This window comes from Sus scrofa, chromosome 14, assembly GCF_054392235.1.
Source record: "Sus scrofa isolate SSC_HxYL_T2T_F1_AM1 chromosome 14, Sscrofa_HxYL_maternal_Yorkshire_Landrace_v2.0, whole genome shotgun sequence".
In the NCBI taxonomy this organism is placed as follows: domain Eukaryota; kingdom Metazoa; phylum Chordata; class Mammalia; order Artiodactyla; family Suidae; genus Sus; species Sus scrofa.
The window spans coordinates 61,823,342-61,845,117 of record NC_139396.1 but is presented as its reverse complement, the minus strand read 5'-3'; the positions used below and the strand labels follow the sequence as shown (position 1 = coordinate 61,845,117).

Below are 21,776 nucleotides of genomic sequence, written 5' to 3'. Positions count from 1 at the left end.
CGACTTTAGCTTTCTGAGCCTCAGTTTCTTTCTTTCTTTCTTTGGCCACGCCCATGGCATGCAGTAGTTCCAGGGCCAGGGATCGAAGCCATGCCTCAGCAGTGACCCAAGTCACAGCAGTGATGACACTGGGTCCTTAACCTGCTGTACCACAAGAGAACTCCGAGCCTTAGTTTCTTTATTTATAAAATGGGTACTCTAATAGCCCTTCCCTCATAGGACTCTTGTGAGGAGCTATCAAGATAATGCATACAAAGGGATTGCCATGATGCCAGGCACATAGCCAATGCCCCTTCCCCTGCCAGGCATTTGTCTTAAAGAGCTGGGTGGGGCCTCCATTCACATAGCAGGGCACCCACTAGGGTCAGACTTGGTGACTCCTGCCCCCTGCAGGCCAGCCCCAAGCACAGCACGTGTTTGCTGACCTTGGGATACGCTTCTGTCCTTGGAAACTGGAGGCAGGAGACAGCAAAACCAGGTCCCTATGGAAAAGTCATGTACTTTGAAAAAAATCCCATCCTCCTTTAGTGGAGAGGGTGCTTGAGAGGGTGCTTGAGGCTTAATGGCAGCAAGGGATTCAGGATTCAAACCCAGGGCTTGCTTAAGCTATTTTATCTTTTTTTTTTTTTTAATCTTTTCTAGGGCTGCACCCACGGCATACGGAGGTTCCCAGGCTAGGGGTCTAATTGGAGTTGTTGCTGACAGCCTACACCACAGCCACAACAATGCCAGATCCAAGCCACGTCTGCGACCTACAGCACAGCTCATAGCAATGATGGCTCCTTAACCTACTGAGCGAGGCCAGGGATCGAACCCTCAACTTCATGGTTCCTAGTTGGATTTGTTAACCACTGAGCCACGATGAGAACTCCTGCTTGAGCTGTTTTAAATTGGGTGGTGGTGGTTCTGGGTGACGGGAGTAACTACGTATCTTGAGGAGGCAGACGGCTTGACCTTCTGAAAAATTTTACCAAGGGGTGAATGGTGGGGGCTTCCCTAAGCAGCAAAGTACCCGGGCACAGCCCCACCTCCTCATCCCTATGCACCGTGGCAGCAGCAGCCCCGGGCCTCCCAAAGCCACACTCAGCATTCTGGAATGGAATAATAGGATCAGAAGGATGAGAAGGATAAACCCATTGCTGATTATTCCTGATTAGGGGGAGGCTGGCTTTGGGCCCTGATCAGTCCAAGCATTTGAATGTGGATGGCAGCCTGGTGTGAAGACATTCAGGGAAAGCTAGGTCACAACCTGACAGGTGCTTTGTGGATGCTTCTGACCAATCTGGAAACATGCCTCTGTGACTTTCCACTGGCCCGCACGGTGTGGCACTGGCAGTTTGCTTGGAGAGAGACACACCACATTGCCATCCTGCCCTTTACTTACTCTGTGACCCTTGGACAAGCCACTTCCCCTCTCTTGAGCCTCTTTCCTCATCTCTAAAATGCAGGGAGATGATGTTAACTTTCACAGGTTGCTATGAAGATAAGATTATGAAAAGTTACTTTTTCCATTGTTTACTGGGCTCTAGACAGGTTTCTGCAAAACCTACCAACTGACACCAAGTCACTCCTATCATCTATGATTGATGCAGACCACAAACTGACCTCCTCTTCCCCTCCCCCAGGCCCCGACCCTCTCAGAGAGCAGTAGGGAACGATTATGACCTGGCAGGGGTGACTAATATCACCAAAGCCCTCATCCTCAGCACACCGGCCTAGTGCACTTTAATCCATTAGGACCCAAACATCATGGTGTCTGTCTGTCTCTCTCTCTCTCTCTTCTTAACTCTAGGAACTAAGAAATCTCTGAAGTCCAGAGGCTGGAAGTATCATCCATTCATTCATTCGCATATCATGTACCTCAATCCTATTACATGCAAAGCAGTTTGGGAACTGGGCTAGCCTACTTGGATCAGAAGAGCTGTCTCTATAGTTAGAGAAATGGGAAGGGTGGATAAAGTTATGGGTTTTTATTCATATTTGTCTGCTCTACAAAAGGTGTTGTTTCCCAAACTTAGGGTAAGGAACAAAAAGACTGTTTTTTTGTTTTTGCTTTTTTGCTTTTTAGGATTGTATCCAAGGCATAAGGAAGTTCCCATGCTAGGGGTTGAATCAGAGCTGCAGTTGCCAGCCTACACCACAGCCACAGCAACACTAGATCCAAGCCACATCTGCTACCTATACTGCAGCTTGTGGCAACATGAGATTCTTAACTCACCGAGCAAGGCCAGGGATCAAACCCGCATCTTCGTGGACACCATGTTGAGCTCTTAACATGCTGAGCCATAATGAGAACTCCCAGAAAGACTGTTCTTGTCATTCAGCTCCTTCTTTTTTTTTTTTTTTTTTTGGTCTTTTTAGGGCCTCACCTGCAGCAAATGGAGGTTCCCAGGCTGAGTCCAATCAGAGCTGTAGCCACTGGCTTATGCCACAGGCACAGCAACACCAGATTCAAGCTGTATCTGCAACCTACACCATAGCTCACGGCAATGCCAGATCCTTTAACCCAGTGAGTGAGGCCAGGGATCGAACCTGAAACCTCATAGTTCCTAGCTGGATTCATTAACCTCTGAGCCAGGACGGGAATTCCCTTTTTTTTCTTTTTAGGGCCTCACCTGCAGTATATGGAGGTTCCCAGGCTAGAAGTCCAATTGGAGCTGTAACCACCAGCTTATGCCACAGGCACAGCAATGTCAGATCTGAGCCGCATCTGCAACCTACACCACAGCTCATGGCAGTGCCAGATCCTTAATCCACTGAGTGAGGCCAGGGATTGAACCCGAGTCCTCATGGATGCTAGTCAGTTCGTTAACCACTGAGCCACAATGGGAACTCCCAGCTCCTTCCTTTAATAGCCTTCTTCACTTGGCTCAGAGTTTTCACACTACCTTATGCAGGCCCTCATTCTGACAATTACCCTATTAATAATAATAATAACATTAATGATGCCTGCACCCTTTTCCAGCACCCACTCTCAGCCAGGCCATTTGACATCCTTAATCTTGCGTAACCCTCATAAGAGCTCTGCAAGGTAGCTTTTTGTCAATCTCATTTCCAGATGAAGAAACCCAGACCAGAGAGAGAAAATAACAGGCCCAAGGTCACAGCAATAGGAAGGGACATTGCTGGGCCTGGAACCTGCAGCTCTACTATCTCCCAAGCCACCATTCCTTGCCTTAACCTCAAAACCATGCCATCTCCCTGCAGGCAGTAAGGATGCTCTGTGAGGTCACTGGAAGAATCCTAATTCCTGTTCCCCCTAATGAAGGAGTCTATCATGGTACCTTCATGTCACCTTGGCCGCTGGTCCTGCCTGATTCTATTACAAATGGAAAGACGTTCTGACACAGCCCTTGGTAGGTAATCAACAATAACTACAACAGTAATAATAACTAATGTCCATAGTTCCTTGCTCTGGGCCACACCCTGAGCCACGTTCTGTACATGACTCCCCCCCAAACCCACTGAGATACTACGATTATCCCTATTTTGCAAATAAAAAAATACAGGCTTACTGAGGTTAAGCGATTCACCAAAGGTTAAAAAAAAAAATGGAACTTGGGAGATGCAAAAAATATACTTCCCCAGGGCTATATTTTGCCTGAAGCAGATCCTATCTGAAAGTTTCTATATTCGGAACCTCATTTCCCTTCTCTTGGTTCTGACCCTGTCTCCAAGGACAGAAATCTCAATGCAAATGAAGGGATGGAAAGATTCATTCTTGCAGGAGACTGGAGACTCTGCCACAAAAGTCCCAGGCTGGGTTTTATTGTTGTCACTGTTGTTTGAATAGATGCCTTGGAGCCATCAGCAGGAAGCCCAAATGAGCTGTGCTGTGCTTTAAAGAGAAAGTCTGCAGCCCTAGAGAAAAGAGCTTCCAGAGGGAGGTAGTAAATATTTGATGGGACCTTCCAGCTCTTCCTGACTCAGGTGACCCTGGTGGCATTTCAGAACGTTGGGCTGGAGAACAAACAGCCTGCATTTTGTGACTGAGAAAGTAGAAGGAGGAAGAAAAGCACGTGAGCTGAAATGATCAGAGCTCACAAGAGGCCCATGCAGGCAAATTCTGCATGACTGTAAAGAAAAGGCTCTTTTTCCGGAACACAGTCCAATCACCAGCAAACTAAGTAACCAGAATGTGTGTGATTCTGGACCAATGGCCTACCCTTCCAAACTGCTAGACTATAAGCTCCAAAACAGCCAGAACCCCAGCTGTCTGGTTCACTTCCGTCTCCGTAGTGCCCAGCAAATGCCTAGGCGAAGGAGGCGATCCAAAAATACTTGATAAATGGATGAACAGTTGTCACTGACCCAATAACACGGTATCCCTTTTGCAACCCAGACCACTCCTGCTCTAACACCTGACACCCCCTCACTCACCTATAAGCCACTGCAGGGAACTCTCTCAACACATCGCTGCACTAACTCTCACGGCTCTGCGTCCAAATCTCTACTCTAGAGAACTGTTTCCAGCTAACAAGGGCTCCTGGCAGGAACAAAGCCACTCGGCTGCCCTATCACACCGCCGTGGCAGCCCCGTGCAACCAGAGTTTACGTGCAGCTGCCTTCATGTCAGACCTCCACGGGCCTCAGCCACTGTGGAGTAGTATTTTGAAAAGGAATGTGCAGCTCTGAAGCTGAACACACACGGCCTCCTTGGAGTTCTGATCCAGCACGGCAAGCCAGGAGCTTGAAAGGGCTTCTTTACACTACCTCCTAGCACAGAAACGCACAGCCTCCCCGCCTTCCGCACACCATGCAAACACTCTGATCAGACCTCTGCATTACCCCTCTCCCTGGCTGCTGCAGAACTGTCTCCATGCTGTGCCAAACGAGTTTGACTTAATTATGGGCTCAAAACTAGAGGAAATCCTGGCTTTGCTCAGGAGTTCACAGGTTCCTTTCTGCAGAGCCTCTCTTCCCAGCAGCACACCCCCAAACTGTAGACCTGGAATATGGCCACGGGGTTATTTTTAAAGGGCAGATGCCCAGCTGCCTGGGACTCTTGAAAGAAAGGAAACAAAATGAGCCACTGGTGACCCCTTAATGACTTTTCTGACCTAGAATGCACACAACTCAGGCTAGGGGTCTCTGGGTGTTATTCCACATCCCCCAACTCGACAACTGCCCACTGCCATCCTAATGGAATCTGTAGAGCCTCAACCTCTTTAAAACACCCCAAAGTTCCAGTTTGGACCACAGCTCTGTCCATGCCTACCCAGACACTTCTCTTTTCTCACATTTTTAGCTCTCCTAACTTTCCCAGGTCTTTCGGACCACCACAGGCAATGGCTAGGGTCCCTCATGCCCAGGCAAGGCTGTGTATCTCGAGCTCCCCACTCTTGACCCCCAGATTCCAAACCCATTTGCTCTCTTGGGTCGCTCACTGGCTGTCCTGGCCAGAGGCCAGAGGAGAAGGTTTGGAGCCCCCTGCTCGGAGCTCCCCTTGACCTCTGCAAATTTCCAGGCAGTTTGTGGAGGTTGCTCCCTTCCAGACCGGCCCATTCCGGCAGGTGGAGGGAGGCTAGGCGTTGGTGTCTCGTCCAGAAGAGGCCCGGAGCGTGGACAGCGCACAGGGTGCTGAATCAGGCACGGGGGAGGAGGCGCGCAGGCCAGTGCTCTCGGCTACGGGAGGACTAGAGGAGCGTGACCCTGGGGGGCCTTGGGAAGCGGGAGGAGGGCTGTGAGCGCAGCTGCGGCAGGGTCCCGAGCGCTTCTCCAGGGAGTGGGCGGGAGGCGCAGCCCTTACCTGGCCGAAGGCGGAGCTGAGCATGGGGCGCAGCTGGTGGAGGAACGGGTCTGCCTCGGACGCGGCAGCTGGAGCTGAGTCCCCGCGACCCGGGGCTCGCAGCGAGCCTCGGAGGCCGAGAGCCGGGGACAGACCCCGTTCCTCCCCATCCCGCCCGCGGGCCGGCGGCAGCGGCGACGGCGGCGAAGGTCGGGATGCCGCGGCCGGCGGCGCCTCCCGGGGCCTGCAGTGCGCCTGGGGGAGCCCGCGCCGGCTGCCCCGAGCGCCCTCCTCTCGCGGCGCTGGCCGGCACAGGGGCCTCCGCGAACTGGGGTCCCCTGACGGTATCGGCGTGCCTGGGCAAGGGCCGGGCAGCCGGCGGCTGGGCAGCAGTGGCTCCCTGGCAGGGCCGTGGCGGGGAGCCCGGCTGCCCCCGCTCGCTGCCGCCGCCTTCAGCAGCGACGTCTTGGACTCGCTTTTGGCGATGTGGGAGCTCATCGCGGCGGGGCCCGCGCTCGCATGGCCCGGCGGGGGCGGCGCGGTGCGGCGCGGCGCCGGGCCCCCGGCGGGCAGAGAGTGGGGCGCCCGGCGGGAGCCAAGCCCGAGGACGCGCTGGAGGCGGGCGCCGTCCCCCGGCCGCTTAAATGCGGCCCCGTCGCCACCGCCCATGTGACAGCGCAGCCTCTACGCCCGGAGCCCCGAGCTCCCCGGCGGCTGGCGGTGCGGATCTGTGGGGGCCGCCGGCTGTCCCCGAAGAGCCCACCCCCGGCTCCCTGGCGGCCCAGGTACCGCTGCGCCCCGCCCCTTGCCCCGCCCCGCGCTCGAGGAGCTCCGCTTCCGGGAGGCCCCTGGCGGCGGAGAGGGAGCTGCGGTGAGGAGCCGGGAGCGCTAGGGAAGGGGTTTGGCGAAGGGCCCCAAAGACACTCAGACCTTGACGGCGCTGGCGGTGCCCCTTAACGCGCCCGGATTTTCCCAAATGACCCAGAATCGCCGCAACCTCCAGAAATGCTGGCGGGGTGCACTGCCCAGGAGGTACAACTTTGGAAATGATGACGAGTGAGGTGAAGTAAACTCGAGACCCAAGGAGGATGTACCACAAGCTAGGTATGACACCACCACAACAAACCCTGGGGCCAGAATGGTATGGAAGGACACTGCTGGAAGGAAAGGCCCCACTCCGTGGGGGCTTCTCCCACTCCCAGTACCCTGGAGCAGGAGCAGGATGACCCTGGTAAAGAGCCAAAGAATTTTCAGTTGTCAGAACAGAAGAGAAGCCAGGTGGCATTTGTTGCAACCTGGACGTCTGTCGCAGGGTCTGGTGATGATCAAGTGTCAGGTGGGACTCACTTGCTGCCCCTCCAGCTCTTATCCTCCCTCTCACCTTCTTGCCCTTCTAGATGTTAGAGAAATCCTTGCTCTTGGTAGGCAGCCAGGAAGCCACGCAAGCCCGGTTTGAATCTCAAAACCTAGCTCTGCCACTTACCATCTGTGTAACTTGGGCAAGTGTCATCAGCCTCTCTGAACCTTGTTTTCCTCTTCTTTAAAATGCAGATGATAATTACAACTACCTTCAGGTAAGAGGCCTAGCCCAGTGTTCTCAACAGGGTGCTCGTGCAGTTAAGCTAATCACCTTCCCTCTGCACCTTATGAGGCTCCATTCACCACTCCTGTTTGGTAGTGGGATACTTGAGATTTGAAGGGGTGCAGTGTGAACCTCCCAGGCTCTCCCGGTTCTGGTCTCTGGCCTTAATGCCATCCATGCATGAGAAAAGGGCAAGTCTAGCCACTGCTTAACCTCAATAGAAGGACAGATGGACAGATTGCCCATATACTACACATCCCTCCTGCCAAGGGTTCACCTCTGCACTGTCTTCCTATGAAGACATAGAATTTCATATGCAAAAAATTAAGGAAAACAGGATGCACGGGGAAAACAGCTGCTCAGAGGCCAAAGTGAACAAGGAAAGTTTCTTTTGTTCTCCAGCAAACTGTTTCCCAGCACACCTACTTTAAAGGGCTGAATTACCATATTAAAGCCACTCGGGTTCCTAAAGCACAAATATTGAGGCAGGCAGTGCAGTGGCCCTGAAGCCTCATTGCCACATCCACTCAGATAGGAAGGCATAAAGGGAGCCAGGTCAATCGACATCTTACCTGTTCCAGCCCTCAGAATAATCAGTGCTGGGTAGGATTAACAACAGATGTACATTCTGGATAAATCACAGGAGATAAAATACTTTATCTACATCTCTCAGGAGCTGATGAAAGCAGTGGGCCAAAGGGTATTTAATTTATTTTATTTTATTTTTTATTAGTATTGTTTTTTTGGTCTTTTTGTAGGGCCACACCCCAGGCTAGAGGTCGAATCAAAGCTGCAGCTGCTGGCCTACACCACAGCCACAGTAACACCAGATCCAAGCTACATCCATGACCTACATCGTAGCTCATAGCAATGCCGGATCCTTAACCCACTGATTGAAGCCAGGGATCGAACCCACATCCTCACAGATACTAGTCAGGTTCTTAATCTGCTGAGCCACAATGGCATTTTAACGCTATTTTTTTTTTTTTTTTTTTTTGTCTTTTTCTAGGGCGACACACACGGCATATGGAGGTTCCCAGGCTAGGGGTCTAATCGGAGCTACAGCTGCTGGCCTACACCAGAGCTACAGCAATACCAGATCCAAGCTGCGTTTGCGACCTATACCACAGCTCATGGCAACGCCAGATCCTTAACCCCCTGAGTGAGGACAGGGATTGAACCCGCAACCTCATGGTTCCTAGTCGGATTCGTTAACCACTGAGCCACAACAGGAACTCCCTGAATAGTATTTTAAATCCCTGCCGTACCACTCTTGGTGAGCTTCCTGAAATTCCCTAAATATTCTTTAGCAAGACCTCTGTCGGCGACTAGTTTCCGAAAAAGTGAAGAACTTGGTTACATTACCTATGATCTTAGAGTAAATAAAACAGATCAAGATTATGTTCATGGAGCAAATGGATCAAACCCTTGCACTCAGATCCTGGCTAACCCTGATATATACCAAGATTTCATTTCATTTTCATTTGTAAAATTCATTAATCTGTCGTTCACTTATTTTATTTATTTTTTTAGTGCTGCACCTAGGCTGGGGGTCAAATCGGAGCTGCAGCTGTCGGCCTATGCCACAGCCATAGCAACACGGGATCCAAGCTGCGTCTGCAACCTAAACTGCAGCTCACAGCAATGTGGGATCCTTTACTGAGCGAGGCCAGGGATTAAACCTGTGTCCTCATGGATACTAGTCAGGTTCCTAACCCGCTGAGCCACAACAGGGACTCCTGGTCATTCGCTTAACAAATACTTCTAGAACAAGGCACTGTGTTAGGTATTTGGCTACAAGAATTCATCCATTTATTCCACAAATACTTGAGGACCTGTTGTTTGCCAGGCATTGTGTTAGGTAGCAGAGACACGAAAGTGAACAAAATAAAGTCTGTATTCCCAGCAACAGATGACAATTATAGATGCACAGATAATTGATGGTGACCAAGTGGTGGCATTGAGTGCCATGCAAAGATGTAAAGCAGGTAGGAGAAGAGGGCACTGTGGAGGGTGTTATCTCAGGCAGTGATTAGGGAGGGCCTTTCTGAGGAGGGGCTGTCTGAGCAGAGATCACAGTGAAGTAATAAAGCAAGCCAGGCATATATCCAGGAGAAGCACTTTTCTGGCAGAGGGGAGACAGTTCAAAAGTCCCGAGGAGAGGAAATTCCCGTTGTGGCTCAGCAGAAACAAACCCAACTAGGATCCATGAGGATTCAGGTTCGATCCCTGGCCCTGCTCAGTGGGTTAATGATCTGGCATTGCCGTGAGGGTGTAGGTCGAGGACGCAGCTCAGATCTGGTGTTGCTGTGGCTGTGATTTAGGCCGGCAGCTGCAGCTCCAATTCAACCCCTAGCCTGGAAACTTCCATATGCCGCGGGTGCAGCCCTAAAAAAAGGGGAGAAAGTCCCGAGGATGAAATGGCTTGGCACATTCACAGAGGAGGAGATTCAAGTGGGGCTGGGGGAGCAAGGGGGAGAGTGGTAGGGATGAAATTGGAGAAGGAAGGAAGGCCAGCGTGTCCAGGACTTTGAGTTTTTTCTAAGCATCAAGGGACATCACTAGCAGGTTTGTGATGGAGGAGAGACATACGGTTTTTACATTGTTCAAGGAGCATTGGTGACTTTGCAGCAAGTCCACTGATGGATGGTGTGACAACATGGTGATGGTTAGATGCTATCTCATGGGATGGGTGAGAGGCTGGTAGCTTGGACAGCCTTGGTGGTGGGGGAGGTGGACATGGGTTGGCAGATTTGGGAGATGTGTAAAGAATCATGGTAAGACTTGTTCCTGCTCTCAAGGAATTGGCAAAAAAAAAAAAAGAGAGAGAGAGAGAAGAGGAAATATGCAATAAGGGAAGGACAAACTAGGTTCTATGGGAGCACCAAACCAGAACCCTTAAGGGAGTTGTAGAAGGCATCAGAGAAGGTGACCATTTTGAAGAAGTGAAATTCCATCAGGTGAATAAGGAATAAAGGGGGCGGGGATAAGAGCTGGAAGTCAGGCCTGGAAAGGTGGTTGGAACCAGACTGTGAAGGCTCTAGAATGTTTGTTATTGTTGTTGTTTGTCTTTTTAGGACTGCACCTGCAGCATATGGAGGTTCCCAGGTTAGGGCTCTAATCAGAGCTACAGCTGCCGGGCTACTCCAGAGCCATAGCAATGCCAGATCCAAGCCATGTCTGCGACCTACACCACAGCTCACAGCAATGTGAAGGCTCTAGAATGTGATATTCAGAAGTCTGTCCTTTGCTATAGATGACAGTGAGTTCTTGAAGGTTTATGAGTATATACAGGACATAAGCAGAACTGTGTTTTTGAAGATAAGGCTGATGCATTATGGAGTGGACTAAAAGGACACTGAAGGCAGGACCAACCAGGAAAATGAGGTTCATTCATCTAATAAACATACGTGAGTGCCCACCATGCACTTGGCTTTGGGAACAGAGCAGTGAATAAAGGGATCATGCCTTTCTTTATGGATTAAGTCTGATGGGGAAGTAATAAGGACTAAACATAGAGGCTGGGTCAGGTTCATGAGGTATTTCAGAAAGGTCACCATTAAAACATGGAAAGTTCTAGATGTGGAAAATGAGAGTGGCTTACCTCTCTGATTGGTGATATAATGGGAGTATAGTTACTGCAAAGGGTCCTGCCACATAGAAATAATCTTTTAAATAGTTTCTTTGGATTCGCCATACTTTTATAGCTTTAAAAGCATTTTGACATAAAGCCTCTCCCTTGCCTGTAAACTGCAATTATTAAATAATTGCATGTTGTTATATTATTTGACTGCATAACCCTTGGTGAAAGTTAGGCAAAAGAAAGGCAGTTCTGGAGCTGGAAAGACACCTTGGCATTCAAGGGCAGTTAAGTAGAAAAGATCGGTCTGGGACCACAACATCAGTCTAGAGAGAACAGTGTGTTTAGCTGTCTTTGTGTCTCATTTCTACAAGCATCCATCCATTCAGAGGAGTAAGGCAGGGTTAAGGGCAAAATTCTTAAAATGTACACGGATCTCCCATTTAAAATATCCCAGTCTGATGACGTCATGTCCCTGTAGCAAACTCCTTGAAAAACTGTGCTGTCCTGACCAGAACTGTAGGTCACGTTCAGAGTCACAACAAAGGTTTGGGAGCATTTGGACAGCAGTGCTTGAATTAATTCTCCGTGACGTTTCTTGTCTAGCTGGTTCCTTTCTGCTGTTGTCAGAATCAAATTCCATACTTAATCTCTCCCTTGTTTTCAGATGACAAAATCTCTCTGTTAGGTTTCCGAAAGCTGGGATTACAAAATGTTCTTAAGGCTTTAAGTCCTCTGTGGTGATTGGGGAACTCGGGAAAGGATTGGACAGGATTTTTTTTTTTTTAAGGGAGTAGGGGGAGGGGAGAGTCAGTGGACTGAATAGGGGATTCCTTTTCAGAAATCTGCCTTTGGACCAAAATGTTCATCACTTAAGAGGATTTTGAGATTTTTAAAATAAAATGAAAAGAAATGTGGGTTATAAGAATATATATGCATGTCAAAGCTGAACTGTACTTTTGAGAATGGACATCCTGCTGTGTAGAAATGATAGCTCAATACAAAGAAAAATCAAACAAGCGGGACAGATAGAGCAAAAATAATACTGACAAGTAGAACCAATTACTGGACTGTCTTAGGGATGTCAATTATGATTTTCAAAATAGTGGCGACTGAATTCAGTTGGTAAGAGGCCTCAGAGTGAGGCCAAGGTTGTCACAAACTAAATCCTATGTAGGCCATTAGCTATCCATGGTTTTGCTGGTGCAGTTTGTACCCCTCCTCCTAGTCAGCAGGTTCTGTATTTGTTCTCTGGTTTCAAGGGCAAAGGAGAGGAAAAGCACACATGAGGAAGATGCTAACCCTACAGATGACTGCTCAGAAATGACCATCTTCTCTGAAGAACAGCTTATCTGCACAACATTGTAAATCAACTATACTTTAATAAAAAAAAAAGATTTTTTTAAAGAATAGCATATCTGATCTCCAAATATTAGAACATATCACCATCATTCTCATTCAGAATATTCCTCCCTTTCTTTCCCTGATCCAAAGCAGTTCTTGGCCTCTCTGAGATCCTGACTGGATACAGGAAGTGATCACTGCACACACATACCACCACCCCACCCCACCCTGCCGCCTGCCAGGTATCACTCCTTTAATACAAATGCCATATGCCCGTACTCTGGCAGCATAGATACATGTAATCCGTATACAACACACCAGAAGTCACCATTATATCCATACACTTTCCACTAGCTGAAATGCAACCCATGTTCAGATGATGCAAGGACATTCCAACCACAGTGGCCTCCTTTATTATCTGTCTCCCCCACTAGAGTCTATGTTCCATGAAAGCAGAGACAAGTTTTTATTCGCTGCTGGGTACCCAGCACCAAGCAAGGTGACTGACACATAATAGCAGAGTAGGTGCTCACCTAACATTTAGTGAACGAGTAACAGATTGAAAGAAGCAAAACATGAATTGTTTTTCTAGAAATTAGTCTCCTATACCTGGATGCAATGGGAGAAAGCAAATTGAAAGAAGATGCTAAGTAATTTGGTTTGTTTTCCCCCTTCAGGCAGATCGTTTCTGTATATATAACCTGGATTCTCCTGACTGACCAGCCAGTCTAAAGGTCCATGTGACCTTTAAGGACCAGGCGTGTTTTTGCCACAGGCAGGAGGGTTCTATGCTTTAATTGCCTGGAGGTTCCATCCAAACTCAGATCAGCCAACAGTGCAGTCTGTGAGTGGGGCGGTTACATCTGTGGCATTTGGAGAAGTGCCTAGCCCTCCACCAAGCAGACCTCCCGGTACGACACGGTTGGAAACAAGGTAGCACGGGAGACTTATATTGCTGCCTAGAAAGGTAGAGCTACTCATGAAATGACCTAAAATAAGAGCCTCTCAACAGACGTACAGATTAGCAGGATGGCAGGTACTCGGGAGCACAAGGATAAAACAATCAATTGATATCGAAGCATTTCAGTGTTTCCAAAACCAATGCATGTCAGCTGATTCTTGGTCCTAAGTATCTGTTGAACTATATCGGCCACAGGATGCCCAAGGAGCCTTCCCTGGAAGCTGTCATTCCCTGGAAGCTGCCATTTCCTGGCTTTTAGATTAGATACATAGGCAAGATCTTTGCCTGGACATCTAAACACTATGGTTCTGGCTGAGAGGGCCTTGCTAGGAGGCTCCTCAACTTACAGAGGGTGGAGAATTTCCCTTAAGTGAGGATGACATCATTGACCTGAAGGTGGATTCCAGGCAACTGCCCTATCTAAGGAACAATCATTCCTGCAGGTATGTGACTCACAGCAAGGGAGAAATTCAGAGACCTCATCAAGCAGATCTCTGCTCTCCCGGCCCTGACACAGCCAGCCCCATCCCTGGGCTATGTGTAACCCAGCAACAAGGATGGACACAGGCACCAGGCTGGATGAGGAAGGTCTGGAGAGAAAATCTGCAAAGATGCTGAGCTGCTAAGGGAAGAGGGCTTTTAGAAGAGATCTAGCAAATTCTCTGCCCTTTCGACTTCACTTTCTGTTCTCTTTTTCTCTGCTTTCAGTATTTCCAATTAATCTTGGAATGAGAGCCCAAGGCAACAAGCCAGTGGTGCCTGAGGAATGCTAGAGAGCAGACTGAGCCAGGGAAGCAAATGCCAGCGAGGGACCCCACAGCAAAGAGGCAGACACCGTGAGCATCTCTCCTGAGACCACGAGGCTCGCGAGGCGTGTGTGCGGGTCTCTGTGTTGGCACCATCTGCCAATTCCTCGGGAGGACAGAACAACCCAGCGAGGCATGAAGATTAGATTATGTAATGCTCGAGGATTGCTGTTTTCGCAGAGGAAACAAATGGAACGAATTGATTTGCTTGTCAGAGTCATGTCACTAAAGGAGACCCGTTTCCTCCTCTTCCAAGAGGACCTCATTAAAGAGGAGGATGATTTCACACAGGGAATGCGAGACCACAATCAACTCCATTCACAAGAGCAAGTCCAGTTTCCAGAGTGGCACTGATAAATTCTCTTCTGGTCCCCTGGCCTGAAAAGTGACTATTCAGCCACTATCTAAAAGGTACCAATATAGCGAGGAACATAACTGCCAGTTGCCAGCCGTGAGATTCAGAACCCAGGTGCTTTGCCTGAACTGAACTCTCTTGCTTCTGGGGAGTCAGCATCTAATTTCAAGACCAGTGGGGTCATAGGTACTATTCAGAGCTCTAAATAAGGGCTTCTTTGATACAGTGGGAATGTGTTCTTAAAAATACATGCCTCAGGAAGGAGAATTCATTGCACTTCTGGGATTCTTTTGCCATTGCTGGGCTTCACTCAAAATACCCAGCACAATACTTTTTATAGTATATTCAGTAGATCTGAAGAGTGAACAAAAGATAACCTTGAACCTACTGCCCATAGGGCCATTCCTAAACGTTTCATTGTTTGGCATTCCTGTTGTGGTGCAGCATAAATGAATCCAACTAGGAACCATGAGGTTGCAGGTTTGATCCCTGGCCTTGCTCAGTGGGTTTAGGATCCAGCATTGCTGTGAGCTGTGGTGTAGGTCACAGACACAGCTTGGATCCTGCATTGCTGTGGCTGTGGCTGTGGCTGGCAGCTGTAGCTCCAGTTGGACCCCTAGCCTGGGAACTTCCATATGCCCTGGGTACAGCCCTAAAAAGCAAAAAAAAAAAAAAAAAAGCCAAGATTTAAATGTCAAGTTTTCAGCCAATGTGGACATGAAGCCCACTGTACTAGATTTTTTATTTTATTTTTGGACTCACCCAAGGCATGCAGAAGCTTCCGGGCCAGGGATCAAATCCCCCACCACAGCAGCAACCCGAGCCACTATGGTGGCAATGTCGGATCCTTAACCCACCGCGCCACAGGAGAAAACTCCTGTACCAGATATTTTCCTTTTGTCCTTCCAGACCCACTCTCTGGCCTGGGGAGCTCACCTATATGGACCACATGGACTTGGTCCTCTAGCTTCCATTTGGGTACAGCCCACAGGAGGTGGCAGCAGCAGATTGCAGGGCAGAAGGACAGTGAAGGTGAGGTATTTATTCCCCCAGCTCCCTCCCTGCCAGATCGCCTCAGGTTGGTTGTGTCTTTTGATAAAAGGTCACTGCTCCCTATCAAGGCACCCTCTCCACACAGCTTTCTTTCTGGGTTCTAGAATTTCTCCCTCCCTTCAACTTTCAGATCTAGAAATCGTAAAGACCCCAGCTATTCCTCACCCCTTACCCCTATTCCCTACACTCTACCCAAACCTTCATAAATAGCCCCTTAATTAATCCTTCCTCTTATTATCTACTTTGAAAGTACCATCTGTTTCTTTTACACAACCTGATACACCTACCACATGTGTCAGTCTGTTCCAGGCCCTGCACCCCAGTTTTTTTTTTAAAGAAAGAGTAGCATAATGAATAATACAATATGCTACTACTTTATAGTTATTCTCAATGTTCACCTTTTCACAAGGCTATAATAACAACCTAAAGATAAAATCTAATTCCTCCTTACAACATAATTGTGCAGTAGCGTTTGTATGAGCTAAATATAATTCGAGAACAAGCTTTTCCATGCCATCAAAATTCATGTTAACAACTATAAAGAGAGAACTGCAGAACTGGTGCCCCCAACTTGAGATTTAGCAGAAGATTTATTCCAGGGTTTAAATCAACCATGCAAATATTCAAAAGCCTACTGTGCGGTCAGAAGGATGGTAATCTTACAATGAAGAATAGCATCACCATGGGCTCTGAAGTGGTGAAATGTGGTCTTGTTTTATGCAACAAATGTCTTCCTAAAAAGCTGAACAGAGATTGTATTTCCATAAATCAAATAGTACGTTGTAGGATCAGGGGGACTTCATCATTTGAATAATAATCTTGTAACATAATCACCCTTTGATCTTCCGAACCAATTCAGTGTTTTCATCCATCCAGAATACTTCAAATGAAATGTATCTTTAGTCTGCAGGGAGGATTGGTCTCCTTCCGGGCTCCTGGAATAGCAGAAATTGTGAAATGGAATACAGAGGAAAGATAAGGGAACTACCATTTATAGACCACACATAGAATGCTAGGCAATTTGCATCTGTTAGCACATCTAATCCTGGAGGTAAATGCATATTCCATCCTTCCCTTATTTTCTCCTTCTGAAAAATAACAAACAAAAAATTTAGTTTTGCAGGTGTGGGATTTAAAATCCGTTTTTTTTTTTTAAATGAGAAAGCAAGGCAAAAATATTATCCAGTGCAGGACCACAAACATCACGTTATTCCCCAACCTCAATGGCTTCCTATGGCTCCTAGGATCAAGTCCAAAATTTTTCAGTGCTCTTGACCAGCCAGGTTTCCTCCCACTTGAAGGCCCTTTGCTCTCTGTTCCCAGATCTGTGCAACCTCTTCTCCTCCCCTCTTCTCCAGATTAACTCCAACTCATCCCTCCAGCTTCCGCTCAGTTTACACTTCCCAGGGAATGTCTGTCTACACCAGCTGGGCCCGTGTCACTGTATCCCTCGTGCGGAACACCAGTAAAGGGCTGAACGCTTAGCTGTCGCCTGACTGAGCCCAGGAGGGTTGCCCTGATGGCTAGTGCCCATTTCGACCAATTCTTTGGTCCCAGCAAAGCGACCCTCAAAAATGAAAAGGCCAGGAGTTCCTGTCGTGGCGCAGTGGTTTACAAATCCGACTAGGAACCATGAGGTTGCAGGTTCGATCCCTGGCCTTGCTCAGCGGGTTAAGGATCCGGCGTTGCGGTGAGCTGTGTTGTAGGCTGCAGATGTGGCTCGGATCCCGCATTGCTATGGCTGTGGTGTAGGCCAGAGGCTACAGCTCCAATTAGACCCCTAGCCTGGGAACCTCCATATGCCGCGGGAGCGGCCCCAGAAAAGGCAAAAAGACCAAAAAAAAAGAAAAAAGAAAAGACCAGAAGAACCTCTTTGAGGTTCTATATGTTCTTCGTTTTCTCTCTCCCATTCAAGAGTACACGCAGGCATTCCAAGACCCAGAGCTCCAGCCCAAGTAAGAACACAATGGTACCAAGTGTCCTTTGCACCTTTGGACTTTGCCATCCACCTTTGCGATTTGTGGAGACTGCGTGTGCAAAGGAGGATTATTCATCACGTCATCGCTCCACTCTTGCGGCTGCATATTTCAACCGGGTTGGCTTGAAGGCAGGAGGCAGTGTAGGTGTCGGAGAGGAATTCAGAAAGTTACTGGGGAGGTCAGGGTGGGCTTAGAATGCACTGGACAGTGCCCAATGTCAGGAACTGGACTAAATTACCTCAAGGGCTTTGTGTAGTAGTGGTCGATGTGTCCGTTTTACACATGTTGAAACTGAGTCTTCTGCGGCTTGGGGGACTTGTCTACAGACACAGATAATGATTGTTCTGGGATTTCAACCCAAGTTTCCCTGGCTTTGAAACGTCCAAGCTCTCTTAGGCCCTCACTCATCCTTCAAAAGTAAAGTTTGTTTTCCCAAAATGTATTCACCGCTGGAAAGGCGTTCCCCTCTCTCCTTCCCAGGTAACTCAGAGCCAGGGGCCTGCCTGGGTTCATGTTCTGGCTGTTTGACTTTGGACAAGTCATGTCACCACTGAGCCTCATCATCATCTAGAAAATGACAATATCACTTGCCTTCTACTACTTAAGAAAATCAATTCTTCTAGCAAAAATATAGTGATGCCTCCCAGATATCAAGTACTGTGCTGGGTAAGTTTGGGATGTGCAAAAACAGAAGGGATCATGTCATTCGATGAGAGAGTGTATGAACATGCTAATAATGCTGAAGCCCATTAATAGTATCTGTAGGGTGCTAGACGGTGCCGAGTGCCGTGGAGAACAATTAAGCCAGGAAAGGGAATAAGGAGTGAATTGCAGGGGTACCATTTTAAGTAAAAAGGTCAGGGCAAGGCATCCCTGAGATGTCGGCATTTGAGGACAGACCTGAGGAGATGCGGGGAAAAGATGTGCAAGGATTGTTCTAGAAACCTGGGCAAGTCTGGACCCATTTCCCATTAAGAACAGGTGAGATCTAAAAATGGCCCGGCATCCACATTGAAGACTGCAGTGCTCCTGTGGGCTTCCCTTGTCAAACAGTGGGCAGCACGGCTGAGGGTTTCCCACAGCTGGCTCCTGAGGTAGTGGAAACAGCCTGTTACAGGTATGGAGATTCACAGCCAACAAGCTCTTCCCTTGCATCTCCAGAGAAGTGAGTGTTTCCATAATTAATTGGAGAAGGGTCTGCCATGCCCTTGGAAATTTCTACTTTTGCTCCAATTGAAAAGAAAAAGAAGGAACACAAAATTGGGACATGTGCTGACATTTTGCTGCAGTGTCCCATCTCAGCCAGGTTCCCAAACACATATAGAGGCCCATTCACACAGATGCCTCTGCTCAAAGCCCCTAACACAGCTACAAGAGTGCTGCATATATCTGTTAACAGGCCTGAACACTCTGCACAGAGAAGCCTAGTCTGGGAGAAAAAAATATCCAGCCAGGCCTTGGCCAGCTCTCCTTTTAGCAACTGTTTTTTTAAAAAAAAGCTACCAGGAGTTCCCATTGTGGCTCATCAGTAACCAACCAGACTAGTATCCATGAGGACATGGGTTCGATCCCTGGTCTTGCTCAGTGGGTTAAGGATCCAACATTGCTGTGGCTGTGGCATAGGCAAGCAGCTATGGCTCCAATTGGACCCCTAGCCTGGGAACTTCCATATGCCAAGTGTGGCCCTAAAAAGACAAAAAATAAAAATTAAAAAAAAAATTTTGGAGTTTCCGTCGTGGCGCAGTGGTTAATGAATCTGACTAGGAACCATGAAGTTGTGGGTTCGGTCCCTGGCCTCGCTCAGTGGGTTAAGGATCTGGTGTTGCCGTGAGCTGTGGTGTAGGTCGCAGATGCGACTCAGATCCTGCGTTGCTGTGGCTCTGGTGTAGGCCAGCGGCTACAGCTCTGATTCGACCCCTAGCCTGCGAACCGCCATATGCCAAGGGAGTGGCCCAAAGAAATAGCAAAAAGACAAAAAAAAAAAAATTTAAAAGCAACCAAACACAGGAACCAAGATAAAGGGATAGAGCCCTATGACTATGCAAACTGGGAGGCCACTGAGTCCAAGAGACTGAGACCCAGAGAGGTGAGGTTAGTTGCCCAAGATCACACAGCAAGTCCATGAAAAATCCCACTGAATTCGCGCCACCAGCAAATACTTTTTGAGTGCCATATATGTGCCAGGCACTGTTCTAAGCACTTGGGGTTACAGAATTAATCAAAACATACGGAAATGTTCTTTTGGAGCTGACATTCTCATTGAAGGAGATAGATAATGAAATGAGAAATCAGTACCCATATGTAGTGAGTTGGATGATGGCAGCCACCATGGAGAAAAATTAAGCAGGGGAAGGGGATAGAGTATACAGTGTGGGTGCCGTTTTCCGTAGGGTGATCAGGGAAGACATCACTGAAAAGCTGGCATTTAAGCAAAGACCTGAGGGAGCTGAGGGAGGAAGACAGGCCAGTATCTGGGGAAGAGGATCCCAAGAAGAGAAGCAGAGCCGAGGCCCCAAGGCAGGAACCTTCCGGTTGTGCTCCCAGGAGTGGCAAAGGGGCCACATCATGTATGGGCTTTGTAGGCCACTGTAGGGATGGTGGCTTTTCCTCCAAATGAGATGGAAAACCATTGGAGATCTTGGGATGGAGAAATGACATCATCTGACCCAACAAAAAAGCCTGAAGCTATGGCCATTGTTTCGTTCAATCATTCATTCATTCCAGCCTCTTAGGTTCCGGCACCTTACTGATGATGGATAAGCTAGACACCCCCAGGGTGAGCCACAGGGTGCTTGCATGTATATTTTGTGCCCATTGGAGAGTCCAGGAGAAAAGAGGCTGGGCCTCAGCCTTCCACTGCCACTCCTTGCCTTCCTTCCTTACCCTGTAGCCCAAGGTGAAGGGCTCCAGGTAGCTGCTGGCCTCCAAGATCTGGAGGCTGCTAGAACCTGCAAGTTATAAATAGCATCTCCTGTGGCTGGGAGTCAAGCTGCTCCATCTGAATGAGTCAGAGGCTCAGAGCCACAGCGCCCCCCCCACCCCCCGAACTGCATCACTCCCCCACCTCACCACTCCATCCCTGATGCCCTCATTGACCTCTTCATCAAGGCCAGGCCTCTGCTTCTCACCATATCCCTCTCTGGCCCTGTCACTCTCTCGGGATCCCAGGCTCTACATCCTAGAGGACCAGAAGGCCCCTGATTCATTAGTTCTGGGAGGCAGGCTTATATAATATTTTTATTTATTTATTTATTTTTGCTATGGCCACGCCTGGGGCATATGGAAGGTCCTGAGCTAGGGGTCAGATTGGAACTGCAGCTGTAACCTACACCACAGCCACAGCAACGCTGGATCCTTAACCCACTGAGTGAGGCCAGGGAAGAAACCCACATCCTTAAGGATACTAGTCAGGTTCTTAACCTGCTGAGCCATGACAGGAACTCCGTATAATATTTAAAAGCTCAAGAGAGTTCCCTGGTGGTCTAGTGGTTAGGACTCAGTGCTTTCAGTGCTGCAAGCTGAGTTCAATCCCTGGTCTGAGAACTGAGATTCTATATTAAGCTACAGCCAAAAAAAAAAAAAAAAAAAGGCTCTGGATTTCAAGCCCAGCTCTTCTACTGACTATGTGACCTTGGACAAATTACTTTATCCCTAGGAGCTCTATTATCCTCATTCACAATGATAATAGTATTATGACAATAATACTATTACAATATGATGATGATGATGATAACAGTACCAATTTCATGGAACTGGCACAGGGACACCCCACATAGAGGGCTTAGCACAGAGCCCGCCATGTAGTAGCTGTTCAATTCAGGGGCTGACAGTCCCTGTGCTCAATTAGATTATAATCCAGAGCAGGGTAATAATAAATAAGAAAATGACAGCTTTCATCTAGTCTGCTGAGTACCTGTCATGTATTTGAACTGTGGATTCCTGACAATACAGTATCTCTAATCTTCATAACCAAGCAGGTTTTACTATCTCCATCCTTCCTACGGGGAAGCTGAGATCAGAGAGCTGTGTGACTGGTCTGAGCCATACGGTACCTGGTGGGACAGAACCTGACACCAGCAGAAAGGTATCACCAGCCCAGATCTGGTCCTGGGTACCTGTGCAGCCACTTGCTCCGAGCCCACCCCACACATGATGTGCCCCTGAGTGAAGGTGGGGGGTTGAGGGAAAGAAGGGGGCAGGTGGGTGGGGATACAAGATATCAAAAGATATCGATGCTTCCTCTGATATCCCTCCCACCTCCTGATTATTTGTTTGTTTGTTGTTGTTGTTTCCATTTTCTTTTTAGGGCCGCATCTGTGGCATATGGAGTTTCCTAGGCTAGGGGTCAAATCAGAGCTGCAGCTACCAGACTATGCCACAGCCACAGC

The 21,776-nt window shown here is 48.4% G+C and overlaps 1 protein-coding gene across 3 annotated transcripts in view; it reads right to left on the bottom strand.

Moving 5' to 3' along the window:
* The window catches only part of CABP1 (calcium binding protein 1), a 59,273-nt gene that overhangs the window by 18,032 nt on the left and 19,465 nt on the right, over positions 1-21,776 (bottom strand). For 2 of the 3 annotated variants that reach the window (XM_021072519.2, XM_084995601.1), the window contains exon 1: positions 5,750-6,488. The exons of the other annotated variant lie outside the window; for it this stretch is intronic. In XM_021072519.2, coding sequence (XP_020928178.1) covers positions 5,750-6,397 — 648 coding nt within the window. In that variant the 5' untranslated portion in view covers positions 6,398-6,488. Of the gene's footprint in view, positions 1-5,749; positions 6,489-21,776 lie in introns of those variants that run through there. 3 annotated transcript variants of the gene reach the window in all.